The sequence below is a fragment of the Toxotes jaculatrix genome, chromosome 5, assembly GCF_017976425.1.
Source record: "Toxotes jaculatrix isolate fToxJac2 chromosome 5, fToxJac2.pri, whole genome shotgun sequence".
In the NCBI taxonomy this organism is placed as follows: domain Eukaryota; kingdom Metazoa; phylum Chordata; class Actinopteri; family Toxotidae; genus Toxotes; species Toxotes jaculatrix.
In genome coordinates, this window is record NC_054398.1 from 29539086 (window position 1) to 29563382 (window position 24297).

Consider the following 24297-nt stretch of genomic DNA (forward strand, 5'->3'; position numbering starts at 1 on the left):
GATAAAAATATGGACTCAATGTAGAAAAAGAAGCCAGAAAATGCCACCTCTGTAAGACTGTTAATACATTTTACATTTTAGAAAAAAAAACTTTCATTATTTTGGCTGATAAAAGGATTTAGTCAAATAAAATTAACTTAAAAAACACATAAAGTACAACTACTTCTCCATCTATGAGGTTTTAATAATTATTTTATCTGACACAGCAGCTGCTATGAATGTTGACCAAGATGGCGGCGCGTTAACACGCAGCGGCCACACCGGGGTCAAAAGTTGGTGTTTTTGTTATGTTTTCCCCTGTGAGAACATGGAACTAAGATCTACAACAACAAGAATTAAGGTCTACAACAAGAATATACTGCTGCAGATCGGAGAAAATGCATCTACTCCGATCCCAGAGACCACCATCGGTGTACTTCGCGAGCTTCGCCTGCTGCGGGAACCAACACATCAGCCGGCGAGACCTACAAACCCGGCTTGCCGGGAGAGGAGACCTCGGAAGCGGTGTGCGAGAACCCGTAAGCGCGGCAAGAGGGCAGGGATCCGAGCTAGGTGGCAAGCTAACACCAGCCGGCCACCCGTCCCTTCCATCCTGCTAGCGAACGTCTGCTCACTGGACAATAAACTAGACTATATCCAACTACATCGGGACACACAAAGGAAGTACAGGGACTGTAACGTTTTCGTGTTTGTGGAAACATGGCTCAACGACAGTATACCGGACTCCGCTATTCAGCTACCAGGCCTGCTAGCCTTCCGAGCCGACAGGAATGCTACACTGTCAGGTAAAAACAGGAGAGGTGGGCTGTGCATATACGTTAACAACGAATGGTGCAGGGATGCGGTGCTTGTTTCCAACTTCTGCTCGCCGCTAGCGGAGTTCGTAACTGTTAGATGTGTGGGGTCATAGGAAGGCTAAGTTGTTGATTGTCTGACCAGTTATGTTAGGTCATGCAAAGTTGACCTGCAAATAGTGTCATAAACTGTAAAAGGGTCTGGTAAACAGTTGTAAAGTAATTGAACTCAGGGGTCAAATTCTTGGTATGCAATGGGGTGGTTACTTACGATATATAATGGGCTTGTTCTGAACTGTTTCTTTAGATCTGTGACAGAAGGTACAGGGTGCGTGTCACAGGTCTCCAGATATCTGAATCTGAATTACCCATATATACTTTGTAAGAATAAAGTGTATTTTAAATTGGAGAATTTGAGGTTCAGTGATTCCTTTTTATTAAGTTGGGGTGAAGAGAGATAGCATTTCCCCAACAATGCCGTCCCTTCTACATACCACGAGAATCCGTGTTCATAACTGGTGTTTACATCCCACCAAGTGCTAGCGCTAACAGCAACGCGCTAACAGATCTGTACGAAGCCATAAGCAAACTCCAAACCGAACATCCAGACGCATTGTTTATTGTTGGCGGGGACTTTAATCATGCCAACCTGAAGAAAGTCCTACCAAAATTCCATCAGAATGTGGACTTTCCTACAAGAGGAAATAACATACTGGACTGTGTTTACACAAACATCACGGGGGCTTACCGAGCTGACCCCCTCCCCCACCTAGGACACTCAGACCACTCTACTGTTATGCTAATTCCGGCATACCAGCCCCTTGTCAGACGCATCAGACCAAGCCGAAGGGAGACAAAGACCTGGCCTGAGGATGCAATGTTGGCCCTTCAGGACTGTTTTGAGTGCACTGACTGGGACATTTTCAAGCAGGCAGCCACCTACAACGGCATCACTGATCTGGAGGAATACACCTCAACTGTGACCAGCTACATCAGCAAGTGCACAGAGGATGTGTCAGTCTCCAAAACCATCACCACACGCCCCAACCAGAAACCGTGGATGACTGCAGAGGTGAGAGCGCTACTGAAAGCCAGGGATGCTGCCTTCAGGGCTGGGGAGGAGGTAGCTCTGAGGAAGGCAAGAGCTGAGCTGTCCCGGGCCATCAAAACAGCAAAGCGCACTCATGCTCAGAGAATCCACAACCACTTCACAGACACCAACGACACACGACGCCTATGGCAAAGCATTCAAGTTATCACCAACTACAGGCCTGCCCCACTCTCCTGCGTTGGCGATGACTCCCTGCCAGAGGCGTTCCAAACCAGTTCTACTCAAGATTTGAGGCTCACAACTACTCGGTGGTGAGAAAGGACGCCCCTCCCCCCAACGACCCGGTACTCAGCCTGTCCACTTCTGAAGTGAGAAGGACCCTACTCAGAGTCAACCCACGGAAAGCTACTGGGCCGGATGGTATACCGGGTCGTGTGCTGAGGGAGTGTGCAGATCAACTGACCAACGTCCTCACTGACATCTTCAACATCTCACTGTCCACCACCGTCGTCCCCACCTGCTTCAAGACCACCACCATCATCCCCGTCCCGAAGAAACCCTCAGTGACTTGTCTCAATGACTACCGCCCAGTTGCACTGACATCCACCATCATGAAGTGCTTTGAAAGGCTAGTAATGAGACGCATCAAGTCACAACTACCAGCCACACTGGACCCAATGCAGTTTGCGTACCGCCCCAACCGCTCCACAGACGATGCCATCAACACCGCCATCCACCTGGCTCTCTCTCACCTGGACAGGAAGGACACATATGTTAGGATGCTGTTCATTGACTTCAGCTCAGCATTCAACACCATCATCCCTCAACAGCTGATAACAAAACTAGGTGAACTTGGACTGAACACAACACTCCGAAACTGGATCCTGGACTTCCTGGTAGGCAGACCCCAAGCAGTCAGGATCGGGAACAAGACATCCAGCACAACAGTACTGAGCACAGGAGCACCCCAGGGCTGCGTGCTCAGCCCGCTATTGTTCACACTCCTCACCCACGACTGTGTGGCAACGCACAGCTCAAACCACATCATCAAGTTTGCTGATGACACAACCGTGGTGGGCCTGATCAGCGGAGACAACGAAGCCCCGTACAGAGAGGAGGTGGCACAGCTCAGCAGCTGGTGTACTGACAACAACCTGCTCCTCAACGTGGACAAAACAAAAGAACTGGTCATCGACTTCAGACGGACTTTGCACACACACACCCCACTGTGCATTGACAACCTTCCCGTGCAGATTGTCCAGAGCACAAAGTTTCTGGGCGTACACATAACAGACGACCTCTCATGGACTAAGAACACCACACACATCACAAAGAAAGCCCAGCAGCGTCTGTACTTCCTGAGAAGACTGCGCAAAGCTCATCTCCCAACCTCCATCCTCACAACTTTCTACAGAGGAATGATTGAGAGCATCCTCAGCGGCGCCATCACATCGTGGTATGGCAACTGCACTGCTGCAGACCGTAAGGCCCTGCAGCGGATTGTGAGGACAGCTGAAAAGATCACCGGGGTCTCTCTGCCCCCCCTCTCAGACATTTATAGCTCCCGCTGTCCGCGGAAAGCTAAGAACATTATCAGAGACACTTCCCACCCCTCTCACGGACTATTCACGTTGCTACCATCAGGTAGAAGGCTTCTCAGCATCACTGCCCGCTCCTCCAGGATGGGGAAGAGCTTCTTCCCCCAGGCGGTCAGACTGCTAAACAATGTCAGGACTATTGGACTGTAGTTTACGTACCAGTTCAACCAGCACACCGCACCTTATGCCTCGTGCAATTTCTTGCTGCTACCTCATATTGATTTGCTACCTCATATTGATTAGGATTGATTAGGACAGTCTGTGCAATCATACCACTAGCCACAGAGCTCTGCTAAAAAACCATGCCCTGTCTAGCGTGTTTGTTTAGGTCACTTTAACTCTGACCTGTTGTGTTTACAACTGTGTAGTAATGTATGTAAAATATGATTGAGTGTGTGGGTGTGTGTGTGTGGGTTAGAGTGTGTGGGTGGGTGTGAGTGCGTGTGTGTAAGTAAAATAAGTGTGTATGTAGGTATGTTTGTGGATAGGCACTTGTGTGTTTGAATCTGTGTAGTCTCAAATAGTGTATGTAGGCACTATTACGTATTTGTCTTGTCCATAGTGTGTTGTAACAGTTGTGTGTATCACCAATTGCTCCCGGTGAAACATTGTCTCGTCTCACTATGTACTGTGTATATGGCTGAAACGACAATAAAAACCTACTTGACTTGACTTGACTTGCTACTGTTAAAAATCCAAACTCTATAACTGTTGCAGGTTTTTAAGGTATTTAAGATGATTTATTTAGATTATGTTATTGTATGTTGTATGTTTTGTAGATCCTGTTTAATATTTAGCACTGCTGTTTCTGACACAACTACCAAAGTATTATTAAAGCTGCTACAAATAAAGAGATAAGATAAGACAAGATAAGATAATACTGTATTGATCCTCGGAGTGAAATTTAATTGTTACAGCAGCATAAACATAAATAACCCCACATTTCACAAGCAACTAGAAAAAAGATATAAAGTAAGTAACAAATAAGCTAAAATTAAATATGGAATATACAGAATAACCATAAAATGAAATGCACAGCGGAAAAAGATGGAATTATGTCCTACATCATGAATATCATAACAAAGAAATACTAACAACTCCAATAGGAGTATTACTATTGCACAGAAAGAAAAAACTGTACTGTTTAACCCTGTGAGCCCGTACGTGTCATATATGATACCCACATTTCTGGGACTCATTGCATCACCATCAAGCATAAACTTTGCATTTAACCCTTTTAGATGAACTCTTATGCTCGTATACTGACTCCTGGTAGACACTCCTCACTTTTCTAAATGTTTTGACATGTGTGATACAAACAAAAAATATACTTAGAATTTTTTTTTTTTTAATTTTTTTTTTTTACATTTTGTCAAAGGGACAAATAAAGAGTTCATATTTGAAAAATTAGAATTTTCTGACCATTCTTTCATAGTTCAGGTCTCACAGGGTTAAAATACTGTTGTTATTATTGCACCAAAATACTGTTCATATTTATTGCACAAGAGAAAAAAAACTGTTACTATTGCACAAGAGAGGGAGCATGTGAGAAAAGAAACAGCAGCAGTGAGCAGTCCTATGTGACGCTGTTGTTATACAGTCTGACTACTGTCGGGACAAAGGACCTCCGGTAGCGCACTGAGAGTGCAGCAGTCTATGGCTGAAGGAGCTCCCCAACATCCCCACTGTCTCATACAGGGGGTGAGAGGGATTGCTCCGGATGCTTGCCAGCTTGGCCAACATCCTCCTCTCTCCCACAGAGTCCACTGAGTCCAGGGGGCAGCCCAGGACAGAGCTAGCTCTCTTTACCAGTTTGTCCAGCTTCCTCTTGTCTCTGTCCGTTATTCCTCCACCCCAGCAGACCACTGCATAGAAAGGTGCTGATGCCACTACAGTGTTGTAAAATGTCCTTAGTAGGACCAACTGGTGACGTGGTGACGTGGTGGTAACGTACTGTGTCACTTCCTGTTTGCTGCTTCTGCACTGTGGTGTTACGAGTGTTAGCCTAGCTTACTAATCAACTCTTACTTTGTCGTGTTCTGTGGTCAATCTCTGAATTCCTGTACACGTATATTGCTTCAGTTAAACATCTGTGGTGCACGTGTCCCTCGGGATTTAACACTACACTCTAATCACTCTATCTCTGGTCCGCTAGCTTAGCTGTTAACAATGGCTTCTCTTTCTCCTGCTGTCTCTCCTCTCTCTTGCACGGTGTGTGAAATGTTCAGTTACTCCTCTGCCTCCTTTAGCGATAATGGTATGTGTAATAAATGTAGCATTTTTGTAGCATTGGAGGCGAGACTTAGGGAAATAGAGGCTCGGCTCCGCACCATAGATAATCGCCCCGCAGCAGCGCTAGCTAGTCAGTCCCCTGTAGCTGATGCGGACCAGCCTAAATTAGCTACAGCTAGCCGTCCTACGTTAGCTCCTGTCAGCCGTTCCCCGGCAGCTCCCGAGCAGCCGGGAAGCCAGGGCGGCTGGGTGGCAGTCCGAAGGAAACATAGCATGAAACAAAGGCCCGTGGTTAACCATCAACCGCTTCATGTTTCAAACAGATTTTCCCCAATCAGCGACACACCCGCTGAGGAAAAAACTCTGGTTATTGGCAGTTCCATTTTGCGAAATGTGAAGTTAGAGACTCCAGCGACCATAGTTAAATGCATTCCTGGGGCCAGAGCGGGCGACGTTGAATCGTATTTAAAACTGCTGGCTAAGGATAAACATAGATTTGGTAAGATCGTTATTCACGTCGGCGGTAATGACACCCGATTACGCCAATCGGAGGTCACTAAAATTAATGTGGAGTCGGTGTGTAACTTTGCCAAAACAATGTCGGACTCCGTAGTGTTCTCTGGACCCCTGCCCGATTTGACCAGTGATGACATGTTTAGCTGTATGTCTTCATTCCGTCGCTGGCTGTCTAGGTGGTGTCCAGCAAACGACGTGGCCTTCATTGATAACTGGAAAACTTTTTGGGGAAAACCTGGTCTGATTAGGAGAGACGGCATCCATCCCACTTTGGATGGTGCAGCTCTCATATCCAGAAATATGACAGATTTCATTAGAAAACCTAAGTGATGACAACCCAGAGTTGAGACCAGGAGGCAGAGTTGCAGTCCTACACGCTTCTCTGCAGTTTCTCTAGAGCTGTCACCCACCCATGATTCTTATTATTCCTACCATTCTAACGATTCCCTTTATCCTATAGAGACTGTGTCTGCTCCCCGTCAACAAAAAGTGCATAAATTAAAAAATGCAAGAGGTGTTATTCATAAAAACCTCAAAAAAATTTGTACTACAAAAGCATCTGAACCTAAAAACACCACAATCAGATGTGGGCTATTAAACATTAGATCTCTCTTGTCTAAATCTCTGTTAGTGAACGATTTGATAATGGATCAGCAGATTGATTTTTTCTGTCTGACTGAGACCTGGCTGCAGGAGGAAGAGTATGTCAGTCTAAATGAGTCAACCCCTGCTAGTCATATTAATTATCACATTCCTCGAGGCACAGGCCGAGGAGGAGGAGTGGCAGCAATCTACCACTCAAGTTTATTAATTAATCCTAGACCTAAGCCGAAATATAGTACATTTGAAAGCCTTATCCTCAGCCTCTCACATCCAAATTGGAAGACAGAAAAACCAGTACTATTTGCTGTGGTGTATCGTCCACCTGCTGCTTACTCTGAGCTTTTGTTTGAATTCACTGAATTTTTATCTGATTTAGTGCTTAGTACGGATAGAGTAATTATAGTGGGCGACTTTAATATTCATGTCGATACCCACAATGACAGCCTTAAGACTGCTTTCTATTCAGTATTAGACTCAATTGGCTTTTTGCAAAATGTTAACAAACCAACTCACTGTTTCAATCACACCCTTGATCTTGTACTAACCTATGGCATAGAAGCTGAATATTTGACAGTATTCCCTCAGAACCCTGTTTTATCTGATCATTCTTTAGTAACATTTGAATTTACAATAATGAACTGCACAGCATCTGAGAAAAAAATTAACTACTGTAGATTTCTGTCTGATAATGCTGTTATCAAATATAAGGAAGCTATTCCATCTTTATTATCTCCGCTGACATGTGCCAGTTTTACAGAGGGCAATGGCCTAAACGTTACTCCAGCAGATATAGACTATCTAGTTGATAATACTGCTGCTTCATTGCGTTCAACCCTTGACTCTGTTGCCCCTTTGAAAAAGAAGGTCAGTAATCAGAGGAAGCTAGCTCCATGGTACAATTCACAAATACGTACTTTAAAGCAGATATCACGAAAGCTGGAAAGGAAATGGTTATCCACTAACTTAGAGGAATTCCGCCTAGCCTGGAAAGATAGCTTTATAATGTATAAAAAAGCCCTCCGTAAGGCAAGAACTGCCTATTACTCATCATTAATAGAGGAAAACAAGAACAACCCTAGGTTTCTTTTCAGCACTGTAGCCAGGCTGACAAAGAGCCATAGCTCTGTTGTACCATCCATCCCTCTAGCTCTCACTAGTAATGACTTTATGAGCTTCTTTAGCAACAAAATAGTAGACATTAGAGACAGAATCCATCTCATCCTGCCTACAACTGTTAATGATGTAGGTATGTCCAGAACAGCATCTTTAGAAACGTCTTCCAGTCCTGATTTGCCGTTAGACTGTTTCTCTCCCATAGATCTAGCTGAATTGACTTCAATAGTTTCTAAATCTAAATATTTAGATATTTCGTTTCAAGATGGCAGCGCGGACACACGCAGCGGCTGCTCTCCGTCCCAACGAGACAGTGTTTTCATGTTTTTTGTCGTGTCGAAGATCGTGTTTTTGTTCGTCTGCGTCTTCGTTATGTCCATCTCCACCAAGGCTCACATACAGTCGGGAATTTTGCTCAGCATCAGCAGAAATAATCCCACAACCAATCCACACCTGAGTGAGCTACGGGACATACTGCGGGACTGCGGCCTGCTCCAGAGGAATTCACCGTCACCGACCCCAACTCCCAGATCTCGCCCACAGTGGAGGCGTCACAGGCGGTGCGAGAGAAAACAGAAGAGGGGTAAGCGCGGTGGAATCCGGGATAGGCTAGCGGCTAACCCAAACAAGCCTGCCATCCCCACCATCCTACTGTCCAATGTACGCTCGCTGGACAACAAGCTGGATCACGTACGTCTACTCCGGTCCACTATGAAGTCTGTGAGGGAATGCTGTGTCTTTGTGTTTGTGGAAACATGGCTCAACAACAGCATTCCCGACAGCGCCATTCATCTGGATCGGCTAACATGCTATCGGGCAGACAGAGCTCTCGTCGAAGGAGGAAAGACTCGCGGCGGGGGACTCTGTGTTTACATCAATGACGCCTGGTGTCGCGACGCCGTTGTAATCAGCAAACACTGTTCACCACTGCTGGAGATCGTCATCATCAAATGCAGACCGTTCTATCTTCCGAGGGAATTCACAGCCATATTGCTTGTTGCTGTTTACATCCCTCCCAGCTCCAACAACAACAACAGGAGTGAGGCACTGAACGAACTGTATCAGCAGGTCAGTGAGCAGCAGACAGCCCACCCGGATGCTTTTCTTGTTCTGGCGGGCGATTTCAACCATGCAGACCCCAAGTCTGTGCTTCCCAAACTTCACAGCCACATTAATTTTCCCACTCGGGGAAGCAATACTTTGGACAATGTTTTCACCACCCAGAGAGGAGACTACAAAGCACTCCCCCTCCCCCACCTCGGTGCCTCTGACCACATCACTGTTATGCTGATGCCAGCATACAGACCGCTGGTCAAAGTCACCAGACCAGTTCGCAGGCAGATACGTGTATGGCCAGAAGGGTCCTCAGAGGCACTGCAAGACTGCTTCTCCACCACAGACTGGGAGATTTTCAAACAGGCTGCCACCTACAACAACTCCACTGACCTACAGGAATACACAGAGACCGTCACTGCCTACATCTCCAAGTGCATTGATGATGTCACAGACACCAAGACCATCACTGTTCGGGCCAATCAGAAGCCATGGCTCACGGGGGAGGTCTACAGGCTCCTGAGGGTGAGGAATGCTGCCTTCAGAGCTGGGGACAACGTGGGCCTAAGGACAGCAAGGGCAAACCTGTCACGTGGCATCAGAGAAGCAAAGAGGCAGTATTCCAGGAAGATCGCGCAGCGCTTCAGGGACAGCAGAGACACCCGGAGTCTGTGGCAGGGGATACAGTCCATCACGGACTACAAGCCCACACCGCAGACAGCCGACAGCTCCACCTCTCTGCCGAACGAGCTGAACGAATTCTTCGCTCGCTTTGAGGCACACAACAGCATCCCTGCACAGAAAGCACCACCCCCTTCTGGCGACCAGGTGTTGACTCTATCCCCGGCCAGCGTGAGGAGATCCCTCAGTAGGGTCAACGCACGCAAAGCCCCGGGTCCTGACAACATCCCTGGTCGAGTATTGAGAGACTGTGCTGCGGAACTCACAGATGTCTTCACAGACATTTTTAACACATCGCTGAGCCAGGCTGTTGTCCCCACGTGCCTCAAAGCCTCCACCATCATTCCCGTGCCGAAGAAGCCATCTCCCTCCTGCTTCAATGACTACCGTCCTGTTGCACTCACCCCCATCCTAATGAAGTGCTTTGAACGGTTAGTCATGCATCACATTAAGTCATCTCTCCCCCCCACCCTGGACCCTTTTCAGTTTGCATATCGGTCCAAACGCTCGACCGATGATGCAATTTCAACAGCCCTCCACTCAGCCCTCACACACCTGGACACTAAAAACTCATATGTCAGAATGCTGTTTATAGACTTCAGTTCAGCATTCAACACAATCATCCCTCAGCAACTTATTCATAAACTGGACCAACTGGGGATCAACACCTCAATGTGCAACTGGCTGCTGGACTTCCTGACAGGAAGACCACAGGCAGTACGGGTCGGCAGCAACATTTCTAGCACCATCACACTGAACACGGGGGCCCCCCAAGGATGCGTGCTGAGCCCCCTCCTCTTCACCCTGCTGACCCATGACTGCACACCATCACACAGCTCCAACCTCTTCATCAAGTTTGCAGATGACACAACTGTGGTAGGTCACATCAACAACGACGATGAGACATACTACAGGAGTGAGGTGAGCCGCCTGGCCGAGTGGTGCAGTGTCAACAACCTCTCCCTGAACGTGGAGAAGACAAAGGAGATTGTCATAGACTTCAGGAGAGCGCACGCCCAGCACACCCCACTAACCATCCACGGTGCTGTTGTGGAGAGAGTGAGCAGCACCAAGTTCCTGGGTGTGCACATCTCAGAAGACCTCTCCTGGTCAAAGAACACTGCATCACTGACCAGCAAAGCCCAACAGCGACTCTACTTCCTCCGTAAACTGAGGAGAGCCAGAGCCCCAGCCCCCATCATGTGCAGTTTCTACAGGGGCACCATAGAGAGCATCCTGACCAGCTGCATCACTGTGTGGTATGGCACCTGCACCGTGTCCTGCCGGAAGAAGCTACATCGCGTAGTGAGAGCAGCTGAGAAGGTCATGGGTGTCTCTCTCCCCTCCCTTCAGGACATCTACCACACTCGTCTCACCCGCAAAGCCCTCTGCATTGCAGGTGATCCCACCCACCCGTCCAACAGCTTCTTCAGTCTGCTGCCATCCGGAAGGAGACTGAAGAGTCTCCGGGCCAGAACCAGCAGACTGAGAGACAGTTTTGTCCACCAAGCTGTCAGGATGCTGAACTCTCTCCCTGCCTTGCCGTCCCTCCCCCTGAGGACCCCCGCACACACAAACCCTAGACCCTCACCCACATCCCCCCTCTGAACCCCCCCGGAAATATGGACTCATTCCCACACACACACACACACCACTGGGCTGAAACAAACTTGCACCGACACCTACATTCAGCTGCTGCAATATAACCCTGTTACTGCTTAAATTACATAATTTGAGCTAAAAATTACACACAAATTCTTTTGTGTCACTGTTTTTTGTATTATATACAACTCTCTTCTCAACTGAGATATGTTTATACTGTTTATACTGCTTATGTTTATTTATGTTTATACTGTTTTTTAATTTTATTTTTTTACCGTAACACTGCGGGCCTAGGGAGCACTGCAATTTCAAAACCTGCGTATGACCTGTACATATGGTTTTGACAATAAAGTTGACTTTGACTTTGACTTTGACTAAATCATCAACATGTCTTTTGGATCCTATCCCGACCAGACTTCTTAAAGAGGTGTTGCCTTTGATTGGCACTCACATATTAGATCAAATAAATCTCTCGTTGGTTACAGGATATGTTCCACAGGCTTTTAAGGTTGCAGTTATCAAACCTTTACTTAAAAAGCCTTCTCTGGACTCTGACATTTTGGCAAACTATAGACCTATATCCAATCTCCCCTTTAATTCTAAAATTCTTGAAAAGGCTGTTGCATCTCAGTTGTGTGACCATCTACATAGGAACGGTTTGTTTGAAGTTTTTCAGTCAGGATTTAGAGTTCATCATAGCACAGAGACAGCACTGGTGAAAGTTACCAACGACCTTCTTATAGCATCAGATAATGGACTCGTCTCTATACTTGTCCTGCTAGATCTTAGTGCTGCATTTGACACCATTGATCATAATATCCTATTGGAAAGATTGGAACATGTTATTGGGATTAAAAGAACAGCACTAGGCTGGTTTAAATCATATCTATCAGATAGATACCAGTTTGTTCATGTTAACGATGATCCCTCCATATATACCAGAGTAAGTCATGGAGTTCCACAGGGTTCTGTGCTTGGACCGATACTGTTCACCTTATACATGCTTCCCCTAGGCAATATTATCAGGAAGCATGGAATAAATTTCCATTGTTATGCGGATGATACCCAGCTATATTTATCTATGAAACCAGACGAAACAGATCAGTTAGCCATACTTCAGGCATGTCTTAAAGACATAAAGGCCTGGATGACCTGTAACTTTCTTCTTCTGAATTCAGACAAAACTGAGGTTATTTTGTTTGGTCCCAAACACCTCAGAAACAGTTTATCTAATCATATAGTTACTCTGGATGGCATTAATTTAGCCTCCAGTACGACTGTGAGGAACCTTGGAGTTATTTTTGATCAGGATCTGTCCTTTAACTCACATATAAAACAAGTCTCTAGGACCGCCTTCTTTCACCTGCGCAATATCAGTAAGATTAGGAACATTCTGTCGCAGAGTGATGCTGAAAAATTAGTCCATGCTTTTGTTACTTCTAGGCTGGACTACTGTAATTCCCTATTATCAGGATGTCCAGTTAACTCTCTAAAGAGCATCCAGCTGATCCAAAATGCTGCAGCAAGAGTACTGACTGGAATTAGCAAGAGAGATCATATTACTCCTGTACTAACTTCTCTTCATTGGCTCCCTGTAAAATCCAGAATTGATTTTAAAATCCTTCTCCTTACATATAAGGCCCTCAATGGCCAGGCTCCTTCATATCTCAAAGAGCTGATAGTACCATATCATCCCAACAGACTGCTTCGTTCCCAGAATGCAGGTTTGCTTATGGTTCCCAAAATCTCTAAAAGTAGAATGGGAGGCCGAGCCTTTAGCTATCAGGCCCCTCTCCTATGGAACCAACTGCCAGTTTGGGTTCGGGAAGCAGACACCCTCTCTAATTTTAAAACGAAGCTTAAAACCTTCTTGTTTGATAAAGCTTATAATTAGCTGTAGTTATAGTCCTAGTTATTTATTAAACTTATAGTTAGTCACAATTATCTCTATAGACAATGTTACAGTTAAGGATATAGCCCTTAGTAGGGCTGGCTCAGGCAACTGAACCATCCCCTAGTTATGCTGCTATAGGCCTAGGCTGCTGGGGGACATCCCTTGATGTACTGCGCACTTCTTCTTCTTTCTCTTTCTCTCCTCAGACCCACTCTCAAATTTATTAGCCTTTATTACATGTCATTAACTCTGTGTCCTCTCTGTCCCGTAGTCCTGTGTTTGTTTCTCTCTGGTCTCTCTTTCTCTGTACCTTTCTGCAGGTATCTCTGGCTCCGGAGCTGCATGTTCTGTGGTCCTGGCTCCACCCACCTGCTGCTGTTTATTGTTTACAATGATCTGTTTCTAACATGTTTTAATGTTCCATTCTGCTACAGATAAATATTTGATTAATATTCTTTGCAAACTGCAATGTAAATAATTACCAGTCATGACAGCTTTTTGCCTCCGTGCTCTGTTTCATAATTCTAATCTGCTGAGCACACATTATCAAATAACTGTTCACTAACTGTAATGCAAATACTGACCCACATTGTCTGTATTATACTGCATGTCTTTCTCCCCCTCTCCTCCATTCCTAGCTGTCCTGTCTTCCTCCTTTTCCTCCTTTCACCCAGCCCGGCCATCGGCAGGAGGGTCCCCCATCTGAGCCAGGTTCTGCTCAAGGTTTCTTCCTGTTAAAAGGGAGTTTTCCTTGCCACTGTCGCCTTAAGTGCTTGCTCTGGGGTCAGGCTCTGGGTCTCTGTAAAGCGCTTTGAGACAATTTTGATTGTGGAAGGCGCTATATAAATAAAATTGAATTGAATTGAATTGAATTGAATAGTGTCCTACACACTCAAAAGGACCTCAGTCTCCTCAGGAGGTGGAGGCGACTCTGGCCCTTCTCATATAGGACACCTATGTTGTCTGACCAGTTCAGTTTATTGTTGACGTGAACACCAAAGTACCCGTACACATTCACCGTCTCTATGTTAAGTCCCTGGATGTTCACTGGTGGAGTCTGAGGAGCCTTTTTTCGGAAGTCAATCACCATCTCCTTCATCTTGTTGGCATTGATGTGAAGGTGATTGAGTTCACACCAGTCAACAAAGTCCTCGACCACCTTCCTACAAAACAGTGAGTTCCCATACCGGGAGTCGAACCCGGGCCGCCTGGGTGAAAACCAGGAATCCTAACCGCTAGACCATATGGGAGCTACTACTACTCCTACTGATGAATGAATGAATTGAGTTGTATTGTAACATGTTCACCTCTGCTGAACACTTTCTAATATAATAGGTCTTTAGGAGGGTCTACCCCACCCTAACCCAAACCCTCTGACAATTTTCCATCCAAACTTATTCTTCCTACTCTTCATATTGAAATGTTCATTGTAATATTCATATATGTTACATTGTTTATTCATCTGACAGCTAAATGAATGTGTGTTCCACTGGTTTCAGGCTCCAGAGCTCAGGAGATGTGAAAGTTTGGGTTGTAAATCACTCACATTAATTCAGACTGTGAGACTCAGAAACTGACATAATCAGAGCACTTTAAATCTGTGCACTCCTGACCTCTAGTGGCTGGAGTCAGTGTATCATGCTCTCACTTAGCACACTTTCTAATGCATGTTTGAACTTATTCATCAGTTAATAAATGTACGTTATAATTTAAAGGAAAATGGGAAATTTATCAAACAAAAAATTCTTTAGATAAACTAAAAATTAGGCCAGAAAAACACTAAAAAATCATTCAAAAAAAAAAAAAAACATTTTACTTTTTATTGGTATTTTCTGTTGTGTATGTTCTGTCATTATACTGACATATGAACTGTGGGAAGAACATGTTGGGATGGAATATTGTCTGTAGACCCTCCTAAAGCCTTTTACCTCTGTCATGGAAGTTGTGCCAATTTGGTCTGAACTGACAGAATTATTCAATTTAGAAATGTTTTAAGTGGTTGAAATCCTGAGCTAAATACTGTGGGACTTATGTACTAAGATGCACTAAACCTATATACATAGTAAGGTGAATTTGTTTTTCTTTTTTTTTTTGACTGTAGAAAATGAAAGTTTGAAGGAAGGAGCTGGAGAAAAAGAAAAAAGAAGAAAAAATGTACAAATATAGGCCGCACTTGTCTATAAGCCGCAGGTACACACTAAAAAATTGAGGGACAGGAATGGACCTAAAAAGGTACAAATGCTTTGTCGCTCCAGCTGTACCCTACAAGAGTACAGCATTGTACCCTTGACAACAGGTAGCTTTTTGTACCTTCTTGTCTGTACCTATAAAAGAACATTTCTGTACCTATGGAGACAAAAATGTACCTTCATGCCCTAGTCCAAAACTGTACCAATTCAAAAGGTACAAATGGGTACCTAATGGGGTACCGCTGGAGCAACATGCCAATTGGTACCTTCATGACTCACAAACATGCCTGTAAATTTAGACAAAAATCTTTATTGATCAAAATTTAACAATTTACATTAACAATAAAAATAATTGTGCACATTTTCAATTTTCAGTGTATTTGATGAATGTATTGTTACAACGTTTCCTAAATGCCAGCACAATACAAAAAAACATCACATGAAGCCTAACTGCATGCATCAGGAAGCAATTTACTACATTACTGAAACAAAAAATTCATTTCATAACATGCTACAATACAAAGAAAGTAGTTTTCTTAGGCTTACACACAAAATGTTGGATGCAAAAACTAGTAGAGAACTTCAACAAAACAGGATATTTTGTGTGAAGATAACATTAAAACCCAACTTGTAGATGTGTTTTCAAATCCTTAAGAGCTTAAACTAAAAACTGAAGGCATCAGGCCCAATGAGCCGTTCATTTATCAGTCTTAAAGGCAAAACACTCAAGCAGTTCAAAACACATCCACCTATCCTGACGCTTATTACTGACTTGTTCTCATATTTAGTTGTGTCCCTTTTTACATGTACCATTAATGGCCATATCTAAGCATCAGCATGTCAATTAGCATTTTGGACATATTTGTATTTGACTTCAGTAATATTTGAATACAAAGCACTCAATTTATACACAGTGTCTCAAACCAACATACAAGTTATCATCAACAGTGTAAGTGTCTAGTGATGTGTGGTCCATCTCATCTCCAGGTTTGATCAAAATCCAGTCACTGTCTACTTTAACACGATACGCATGAAAATGCAATTCATAAGACAATGGATGTAAAATTTTACTGCAAAGAAACCACATGGTATCAATGTTAAGAATGTATTTGATCTGCCCGAACATAGGAATTTTTTCCACATGTACAAGGTCTAATGTTAACACATCTCTAACTGCATACTTAACGTTGTCTACAGTCACTTCAGACACACGCTGAATAACTTTTCCTTCAATTCCTACATCACTGAGGTTGCCACTTTCTTTTAAAGCAGTTTGAAGACAAGTGGGTAAAGATAATATTGGTGTTGAAATGCTTCTGCCGGGCACCTTTTCAAAATCACCTAAGATATTGCTCGGTGAAAATTCCCAACATTGTTTGAGCTGGTGGCGATTGCTCAGTGTCACTGTTATGTTTCTAAAATTTCGACAGTTATTAGTAAGACTCTTGAAATATTGATGCTTTCCTTCGAATCTCATACACCAGAGAGAATGGAGAGGACCATACATTAACATAAGTCTTGGATAATGTATAAGATAATGACATTTAGGTGTTAATACAGTTCCAAAAACCTCTGTCATCTCAGAAAGGAATGTGTGCACAAGCAATTCTAAACATGCCAGTTCATCTGTCCTAACTTTATCTGCCATGACAATATCTGCAATATCTCTACATAATAAGAACACATGCCAGTATTTGCTATCAGGAGGAATACGGGGCCCCATTATAAAAGGCAGCAATCTGAAGAGACACCATTTTTGAGCAGCTGTTCCTACAATCCCTGAAGTTTGAAGAACTCGTTCAGACAACAGTACAGGCTTATTGGCCTTGTCATTCTGCCCAACACAAAATTTTTGAAGCTCTTCATTTAGCTCAGATATGGTTATGTGCTTTTGTTTATGTGCTTCACAAATCACACGCTTCATTGTCAGTGGAAAAACTCCCTCTAACAGATCATGCATTATGTCTGGGGGCAAAGACTTAGTCACATCAAAATAACCTAATGCATCAAATGAACTACTACCATGTACACCATACAAGGCAGCATTTTCAGTGTTTTGCTGGACACATTGGAGATGATATTCATGAACTTCTCTTGTTCTCAAAACATAGCCATGTTCCTGGAATTTGTGATTAATTTCTGAATGGGTTGCCATACAGTAACGACAAATTCGACCTGAATGGAAACACATGCGAAAGCCGCCAATCATGTGAGCTGACAGATTGTCACCTGAGAACGTTGCTAAAGCAGCATAAACTCTGTGTTCTGTTCCACAAACACTTACAATGAAGCCCTCTGTTGAAAGCTGTTTTAGGTCATCAATCAGTGGTTTTAATATGACATCCATACCAAATTGTTTCACATGTGAATAGCGAACTAGCAAAGCTAAGTGAATGTGCTTAAGCTGAGATCGATACTTCCCACCCAAATTTCCAACAGTGTAGTAAAATGCACACAGTTTATACTTAGTTCTCTTGGAACCTAAAGGGTTAACGATTTCAAATTCATCTTCATATAAATGAAGCCTTAAAGCATTTGGATGCTCTTTGAAAAATAAATGCTCCTTAAAATAAAGGGCATCTCTATAGTCTGTCAGAATATCTTCATCTTGGACTTTGTTATTTTCAGATAGTATTTGATCCCAGACATCTTCATGAGAACAGTATTTCTTTAAAACCTCAGAGATGGGAACATAGGAATAGGTTCCTATTTTGTTACCAGAAGAGTCTTTCAGTGCATAGTGTACAGGTTCTGTATAGTCCATTTTGGCCTTGCAGTGTTCTTTAATCATGTGTGGGGAACGAACCACTTCACAAACTTTATCAAAGAAATCAGGCGAGTGTAAAACCTGCTGAAGTTCAGGGCACTTTGAAATATCAAAACCACTCTTTTCAAGATGATGAGAGATAAACAAATCATAGTTTTCTTTGAAAAAGCAAAAGAGAAATTTGACATCATCTGTAATCTCTTGTTGAACTGACAAATGTAAAAGATTTTTCTCTCTGCATTTAAGAATGAATCCAAACAGATTATCTCTGAAGTCCCCCAGTAGTTTATCTAAATTTGGTTCAACTGTTTGTGGATCAGAAGCACACAGATCAGTCTCAGAATCTTGTTCATCCAGGTACAATGGCTGTTGCCCTACTGTGGACTCATCACTCGGACCATCATTGTTAGACTCAGAAGACCGGAAGACACAGCATCTGTGCTTCCTGTACACATGTTTTCTAAAAGAATGGAACTGGGAAAAAGCTGACTGGCAATCACCTACACCACAGGTGATGCTAAAATTTGGTTCATGTGCATGAACAAGGCCAACATGCTGAATTAACTTCACTAGAGTAAATGTCCTTCGAGTGCACTTTGGGCACTGGTGCAGTTGAGGCATTATGATCTAGCACAAAAGGTTAATCATTCTCAGTACAGTTATTGGCAGGGGCTTGTCTCCATTTTCCACAATACTGACAATGCGTCGCTGAAGAAAAGTCAGAGTGTTTTTCAAGTGTGTTGGGTATGCGATGTTGAAAACAAAATACATACTGAAAGCTGTTGCGAAGGCTTCATCAAGGTGTACGCACTGACACACTTCGACTCCATCAACTTTCACCACACATGATCCTGTACCAGTAATTGCCATTTTCCAGTCACGATCCTTCACTTGAATGGTTGGATAGGGTGTAGCAGGGTCTCCCTACATAAAAAACACAGATGAGAAAACCTCTTATAACAGAACAACAAAACTAGTTGCTTTGTGAAGAACTAACAAGAATTACAAGATTTAAGTATATTTCTGTGTAATCCTTAATTGTCGTAAACTTTTGGGCCTACCTCTCCTAAAGTGATGTAGTGTTCAGTCTTTTCTCGGAAGACGGACGGCAACAGGATGAGCCCAGCCCTCAGGTCTATTCCTTGAATGAACAGAAATATTTATGATCATTTTATCGCAATGTCCAACATATCTGCAGTACATATAGTTTCACATTTATTAGCATTACCTGGTAGATCTTCAGCCAGGGAATCCTGTCTTGCATCAGTGTACTGCTTTGCCAGTGAAGATCTTCCCTGTGCAATCTTAAGCACATTTGGCAAAACACTGGCAAAGCCCTCCTTGAAGCGATGATAGAAGCCATTTGTTGAAGGGTGAATTCTGTCAACTTCATCAAAAAACTGAAGAACACACATGAGAACATTGTTACTTAAATTAAACTATTGCTGAAAGCAAACATACGACAACTCTATTTTTAAAATATAGTTTTAAAAAATTCTCATCTCCAATAATGTTAAAATCAAGTGATTGATAACACTTCCCAGTAAATCATTCAGGTGTTTTAAGATTAACTCTATTTATTCAGATACAGAAATCTTTGACTGTACTTACTCCAGGCGGTGTCCTTAAAAAAGGGTATTTGTTGATTACATCCTCCACTGGCATTCCTTCCACAATTTCACGTCGTCTCCAACAGAATGTCCGTGCCATGCGATCTTTGACTGTGGACATGTCTGGATGCATCTTCCGATACTCACTTTGTAGCACGCTCACATGGGCCTCAACAGTTGTTGAATCTTCACCAGCATAAATTTCCTTTGGCTTAAGGGTAGAGAAAGATAATGCTCAGATAGTGTGAGAGACAGAAAAATGCTGTTAGCCTACACACTCATTGCATCCAAGGTGTTCTGACTAAAAGTATCCACTGAAACAACAATGTGAAACTAAATGTACAGCCATTGGAAGACAATGTAATACAGATATTACAGACATTTAAATCTTTTTGTATTCCACTCTCCCTTGAAGATAAATTATGTATATGGAAATGTACTTACAAATGTCAGATTAGCTGGCTTACGACACACACTTGCTGATGCATTGGTAGCTTTAAACTGATTTTTGTGGCCAAACTTCTCCTTCAGCTTTCTGACTTCACTGTCACTAACAAGTGGTGCACGTTCTGCTTTAAATTTTCGCTTTAGAGACATGTGCCAAGTGTGCTGGTAAAAAGTAAACATTTTTTTTATTAGGCATATTCAGGAAATGTGTAAAAGTCTAAGTAACCGTATCTATGCATATATTGAGTTTATGTGTGATAATATATTAAATAATACACAAAAAGAGGAAAAAATGCAACTTACATAGCCATTCCCCTCCATATCTCTCAGGAAAGGGTATTTAAGGATCAAAGCCTTGGCAACTTGAATGTACTCTGCATTGGTTGGATACCTAGGCACAAAGGCAGAACAAACTCTAAACATACTTCTGCATTTTGATTAAAGACAATTTCACAATCTATGCAGACCACAAACTGCACAGATGCAATATAGAGATGGTGAAGAACAATTACTTACAGGGTGTGTTCTGCCATCATTTCGTACAACACTCTGATAATTTTGTTGCGTAGTTTTGGAACTTTGTGACATGGTTCTTTAGCATCCAGTTTAATTTGGACATCTTTTGGAAAGGTTGGAATGACAGTCACAAGAGGTATTTTCTTGCGAGTTGCTTCTCCACTGCAATGCAATAAGATTACATTAGTGTGACCGCAACTTGAATGTCACCATATCTTTATACTATTTTTTTTAAACCAGAACCATAAAAATATTACAAAAATTATATAAATTTTAAATACGAAAATTTCCTTAAAAAACACAGCAGCAGCAATAGCTAACTCATCCAGGCAGTAGTGAGATTGAACCACGACGGCCTGTTAAGCCTAAAGGGATATACACTTACCTTGGATCAATGGAAGGCAGAGGCTGGGGCTGTGCTGTAGACTGACAGTAGACTTCCACCGGTACTGGTTCTAGTGTAACAACGACCTCACCTTCCTTGTACTGTCGCACAAACTGTTGAAATTTAAGTTGCTTTTTGAACGAACCATCGAAGAGGTATCCAACCATGGCTTCTGTCAGGCCACAATCCACCGTCTCTCCATCCACATCGTTGTCTAAGATACGACACACATGCACACGAACGCACAGAGAGAGACAGACAGACAGACACACACACAGAGCTTCGATCACATTGTGCATGCGAAAAACGTATGCAAGACACAGGATAAGAAACGCTATATCCAACCGTAAATGGCAGAAGTCCGCCTAATTTGATGAATGCTTGTTTGATAAACTTAACCTAATATCCGTAACAAATTACCAATACAGTACGTTGAAGTTACTGTAAGAGAACACGGTAAAAAACATAAATCACTTACATGGTCAGCCGTTTGATCAACTTGAGCCCCGTAAAGACTGGACACTAAATCGAAATCTGAACAAGACAAATACCTAGCTCCGCTCTAGTTCAAGTGAAGTTTCTAGGGTGATGTCGCAACCAACCGTTAGGAAAACGGGTTGTGCTAATGACGTCTACAGGGGCTTAATGGGCGCGTCAGTACACCGCGAAGAGAGCCCCTCATTAGAAAAACTACTGAACATTGAAACTATGAAAATGACCGTGATATTTCACTAAAACACTAATACTCAAAAACTGCTGACAAGCGGCTGCCTATCCACCAAAAGAATATGAGAGGCTAGGTGGCATTAGCGAACCATTTTAAATTAATGTACTCCTAGCTATAGGCCAGTCAGAGTTTGCTAGCTAGCAAAAATGTCATGAACAGAAATAATAGGTTTGGTTACTTACCCCTAAATCTTCTCGCTTCTTCTTCGTTAATTTGAATTCCAGCTTCAGTTATTTTTTTTATTAGTTCATCAGTAGTGAGGCTCGACAAAACTGGAAAACTATCCGCCATGTTCTATTTTCAAGGCCCTTTTCAGTCTGGGCAAAAGGCGGGACTACTGACCCCTACTGGTACCTTTGTTTATTAAAAGTACAATTATGTACCATTTCCTGTCAGCTTTGACTTTGTACCTCTAAAATTAAATAAAGGTCCACAATAATCACCTTAAGGACAATTTCTGTACTTTGCAGGGAACTTTAATGGCAGAAGTACCTTTTAGGTACAGAAATGATACCCCCATTTCTCTGTGTGTACCTACGTTGTAACATGAGATATTTACACAGAAAGCTGGTACAACGAAAGATTTTTTTTTACTTTTAATTAAATAAATGCTTTTTTTCTGAACACGGCAGTAACATGGCTGGTTAAAAAAATTTAAAATACCAGAAAAGTCAATTCAATTCAATTCAATTTTATTTATATAGCGCCTTCCACAATCAAAATTGTCTCAAAGCGCTTTACAGAGACCCAGAGCCTGACCCCAGAGCAAGCACTTAAGGCGACAGTGGCAAGGAAAACTCCCCTTTAACAGGAAGAAACCTTGAGCAGAACCTGGCTCAGATGGGGGACCCTCCTGCCGATGGCCGGGCTGGGTGAAAGGAGGAAAAGGAGGAAGATATGACAGCTAGGAATGGAGGAGAGGGGGAGAAGGACATGCAGCATAATACAGACAATGGACAATGTCAGAGGGTCAGCATTTACATTACAGTTAGTGAACAGTTATTGGATAATGTGTGCTCAGCAGATTGCAATTATGAAACAGAGCATGGAGGCAAAAAGCTGTCATGACTGGTAATTATTTATATTACAGTTTGCAAAGAATATTAATCCAATATTTATCTGTAGCAGAGTGGAACATTAAACATGTTAGAAATAGATCATTGTAAACAATAAACAGCAGCAGGTGGGTGGAGCCAGGACCACAGAACATGCAGCTCTGGAGCCAGAGGTACCTGCAGAAAGGTACAGAGAAAGAGAGACCAGAGAGAAACAAACACAGGACTACGGGACAGAGAGGACACAGAGTTAATGACATGTAATAAAGGCTAATAAATTTGAGAGTGGGACTGAGGAGAGAAAGAGAAAGAAGAAGAAGTGCGCAGTAAATCATGGGACGTCCCCCAGCAGCCTAGGCCTATAGCAGCATAACTAGGGGATGATTCAGTTGCCTGAGCCAGCCCCACTAAGGGCTATATCCTTAACTGTAACAGTGTCTATAGAGATAATTGTGACTAACTATAAGTTTAATAAATAACTAGGACTGTAACTACAACTAATTATAAGCTTTATCAAACAAGAAGGTTTTAAGCTTAGTTTTAAAATTAGAGAGGGTGTCTGCTTCCCGAACCCAAACTGGCAGTTGGTTCCATAGGAGAGGGGCCTGATAGCTAAAGGCTCGGCCTCCCATTCTACTTTTAGAGATTTTGGGAACCATAAGCAAACCTGCATTCTGAGAACGAAGCAATCTGTTGGGATGATATGGTACTATCAGCTCTTTGAGATATGAAGGAGCCTGGCCATTGAGGGCCTTATATGTAAGGAGAATGATTTTAAAATCAATTCTGGATTTTACAGGAAGCCAATGAAGAGAAGTTAGTACAGGAGTAATATGATCTCTCTTGCTAATTCCAGTCAGTACTCTCGCTGCAGCATTTTGGATCAGCTGGAGGCTTTTTACAGAGTTAACTGGACATCCTGATAATAGGGAATTACAGTAGTCCAGCCTAGAAGTAACAAAAGCATGGACTAATTTTTCAGCATCACTCTGCGACAGAATGTTCCTAATCTTACTGATATTGCACAGGTGAAAGAAGGCGGTCCTAGAGACTTGTTTTATATGTGAGTTAAAAGACAAATCCTGATCAAAAATAATTCCAAGGTTTCTCACAGTCGTACTGGAGGCTAAATTAATGCCATCCAGAGTAACTATATGATTAGATAAACTGTTTCTGAGGTGTTTGGGACCAAACAAAATAACCTCAGTTTTGTCTGAATTCAGAAGAAGAAAGTTACAGGTCATCCAGGCCTTTATGTCTTTAAGACATGCCTGAAGTATGGCTAACTGATCTGTTTCGTCTGGCTTCATAGATAAATATAGCTGGGTATCATCCGCATAGCAATGGAAATTTATTCCATGCTTCCTGATAATATTGCCTAGGGGAAGCATGTATAAGGTGAACAATATCGGTCCAAGCACAGAACCCTGTGGAACTCCATGACTTACTCTGGTATATATGGAG

At 42.9% G+C, this 24297-nt stretch overlaps 2 protein-coding genes and 1 non-coding gene across 5 annotated transcripts; 1 reads left to right on the top strand and 2 right to left on the bottom strand.

Moving 5' to 3' along the window:
• Nucleotides 1–307: 307 nt before the first annotated feature.
• On the top strand, nt 308–13137 carry LOC121182596. The gene is made up of 5 exons (XM_041039189.1): nt 308–883; nt 1612–1932; nt 2121–3554; nt 6708–8145; nt 11618–13137. The coding sequence occupies exons 1-5, from the start codon at nt 308–310 to the stop codon at nt 13135–13137; spliced, it is 5289 nt and encodes a 1762-aa protein (XP_040895123.1).
• A 1178-nt stretch (nt 13138–14315) lies between these two features.
• Nucleotides 14316–14387, bottom strand: trnae-uuc. The gene has a single exon. It is a non-coding gene; the product is annotated as a tRNA-Glu (tRNA).
• A 2462-nt stretch (nt 14388–16849) lies between these two features.
• On the bottom strand, nt 16850–22227 carry LOC121181521. 3 transcript variants are annotated; one of them, XM_041037443.1, is made up of 9 exons: nt 21961–22227; nt 21052–21265; nt 20667–20828; nt 20454–20541; nt 20148–20312; nt 19705–19914; nt 19322–19493; nt 19155–19234; nt 16850–19017 (listed from the first exon to the last, which is right to left on the bottom strand). In XM_041037443.1, exons 1-9 carry the CDS (start codon nt 22067–22069, stop codon nt 18721–18723), a joined length of 1497 nt encoding a protein of 498 aa, XP_040893377.1. In that variant the 5' UTR covers nt 22070–22227; the 3' UTR covers nt 16850–18720. The 3 variants fall into 3 exon arrangements, with proteins under 3 accessions (XP_040893377.1, XP_040893378.1, XP_040893379.1); XM_041037444.1 differs by lacking the exon at nt 21961–22227 and adding an exon at nt 21530–21804 and having other exon boundaries at nt 16853–19017; XM_041037445.1 differs by lacking the exon at nt 20148–20312 and having other exon boundaries at nt 16853–19017; nt 21961–22218.
• Nucleotides 22228–24297: the final 2070 nt, after the last annotated feature.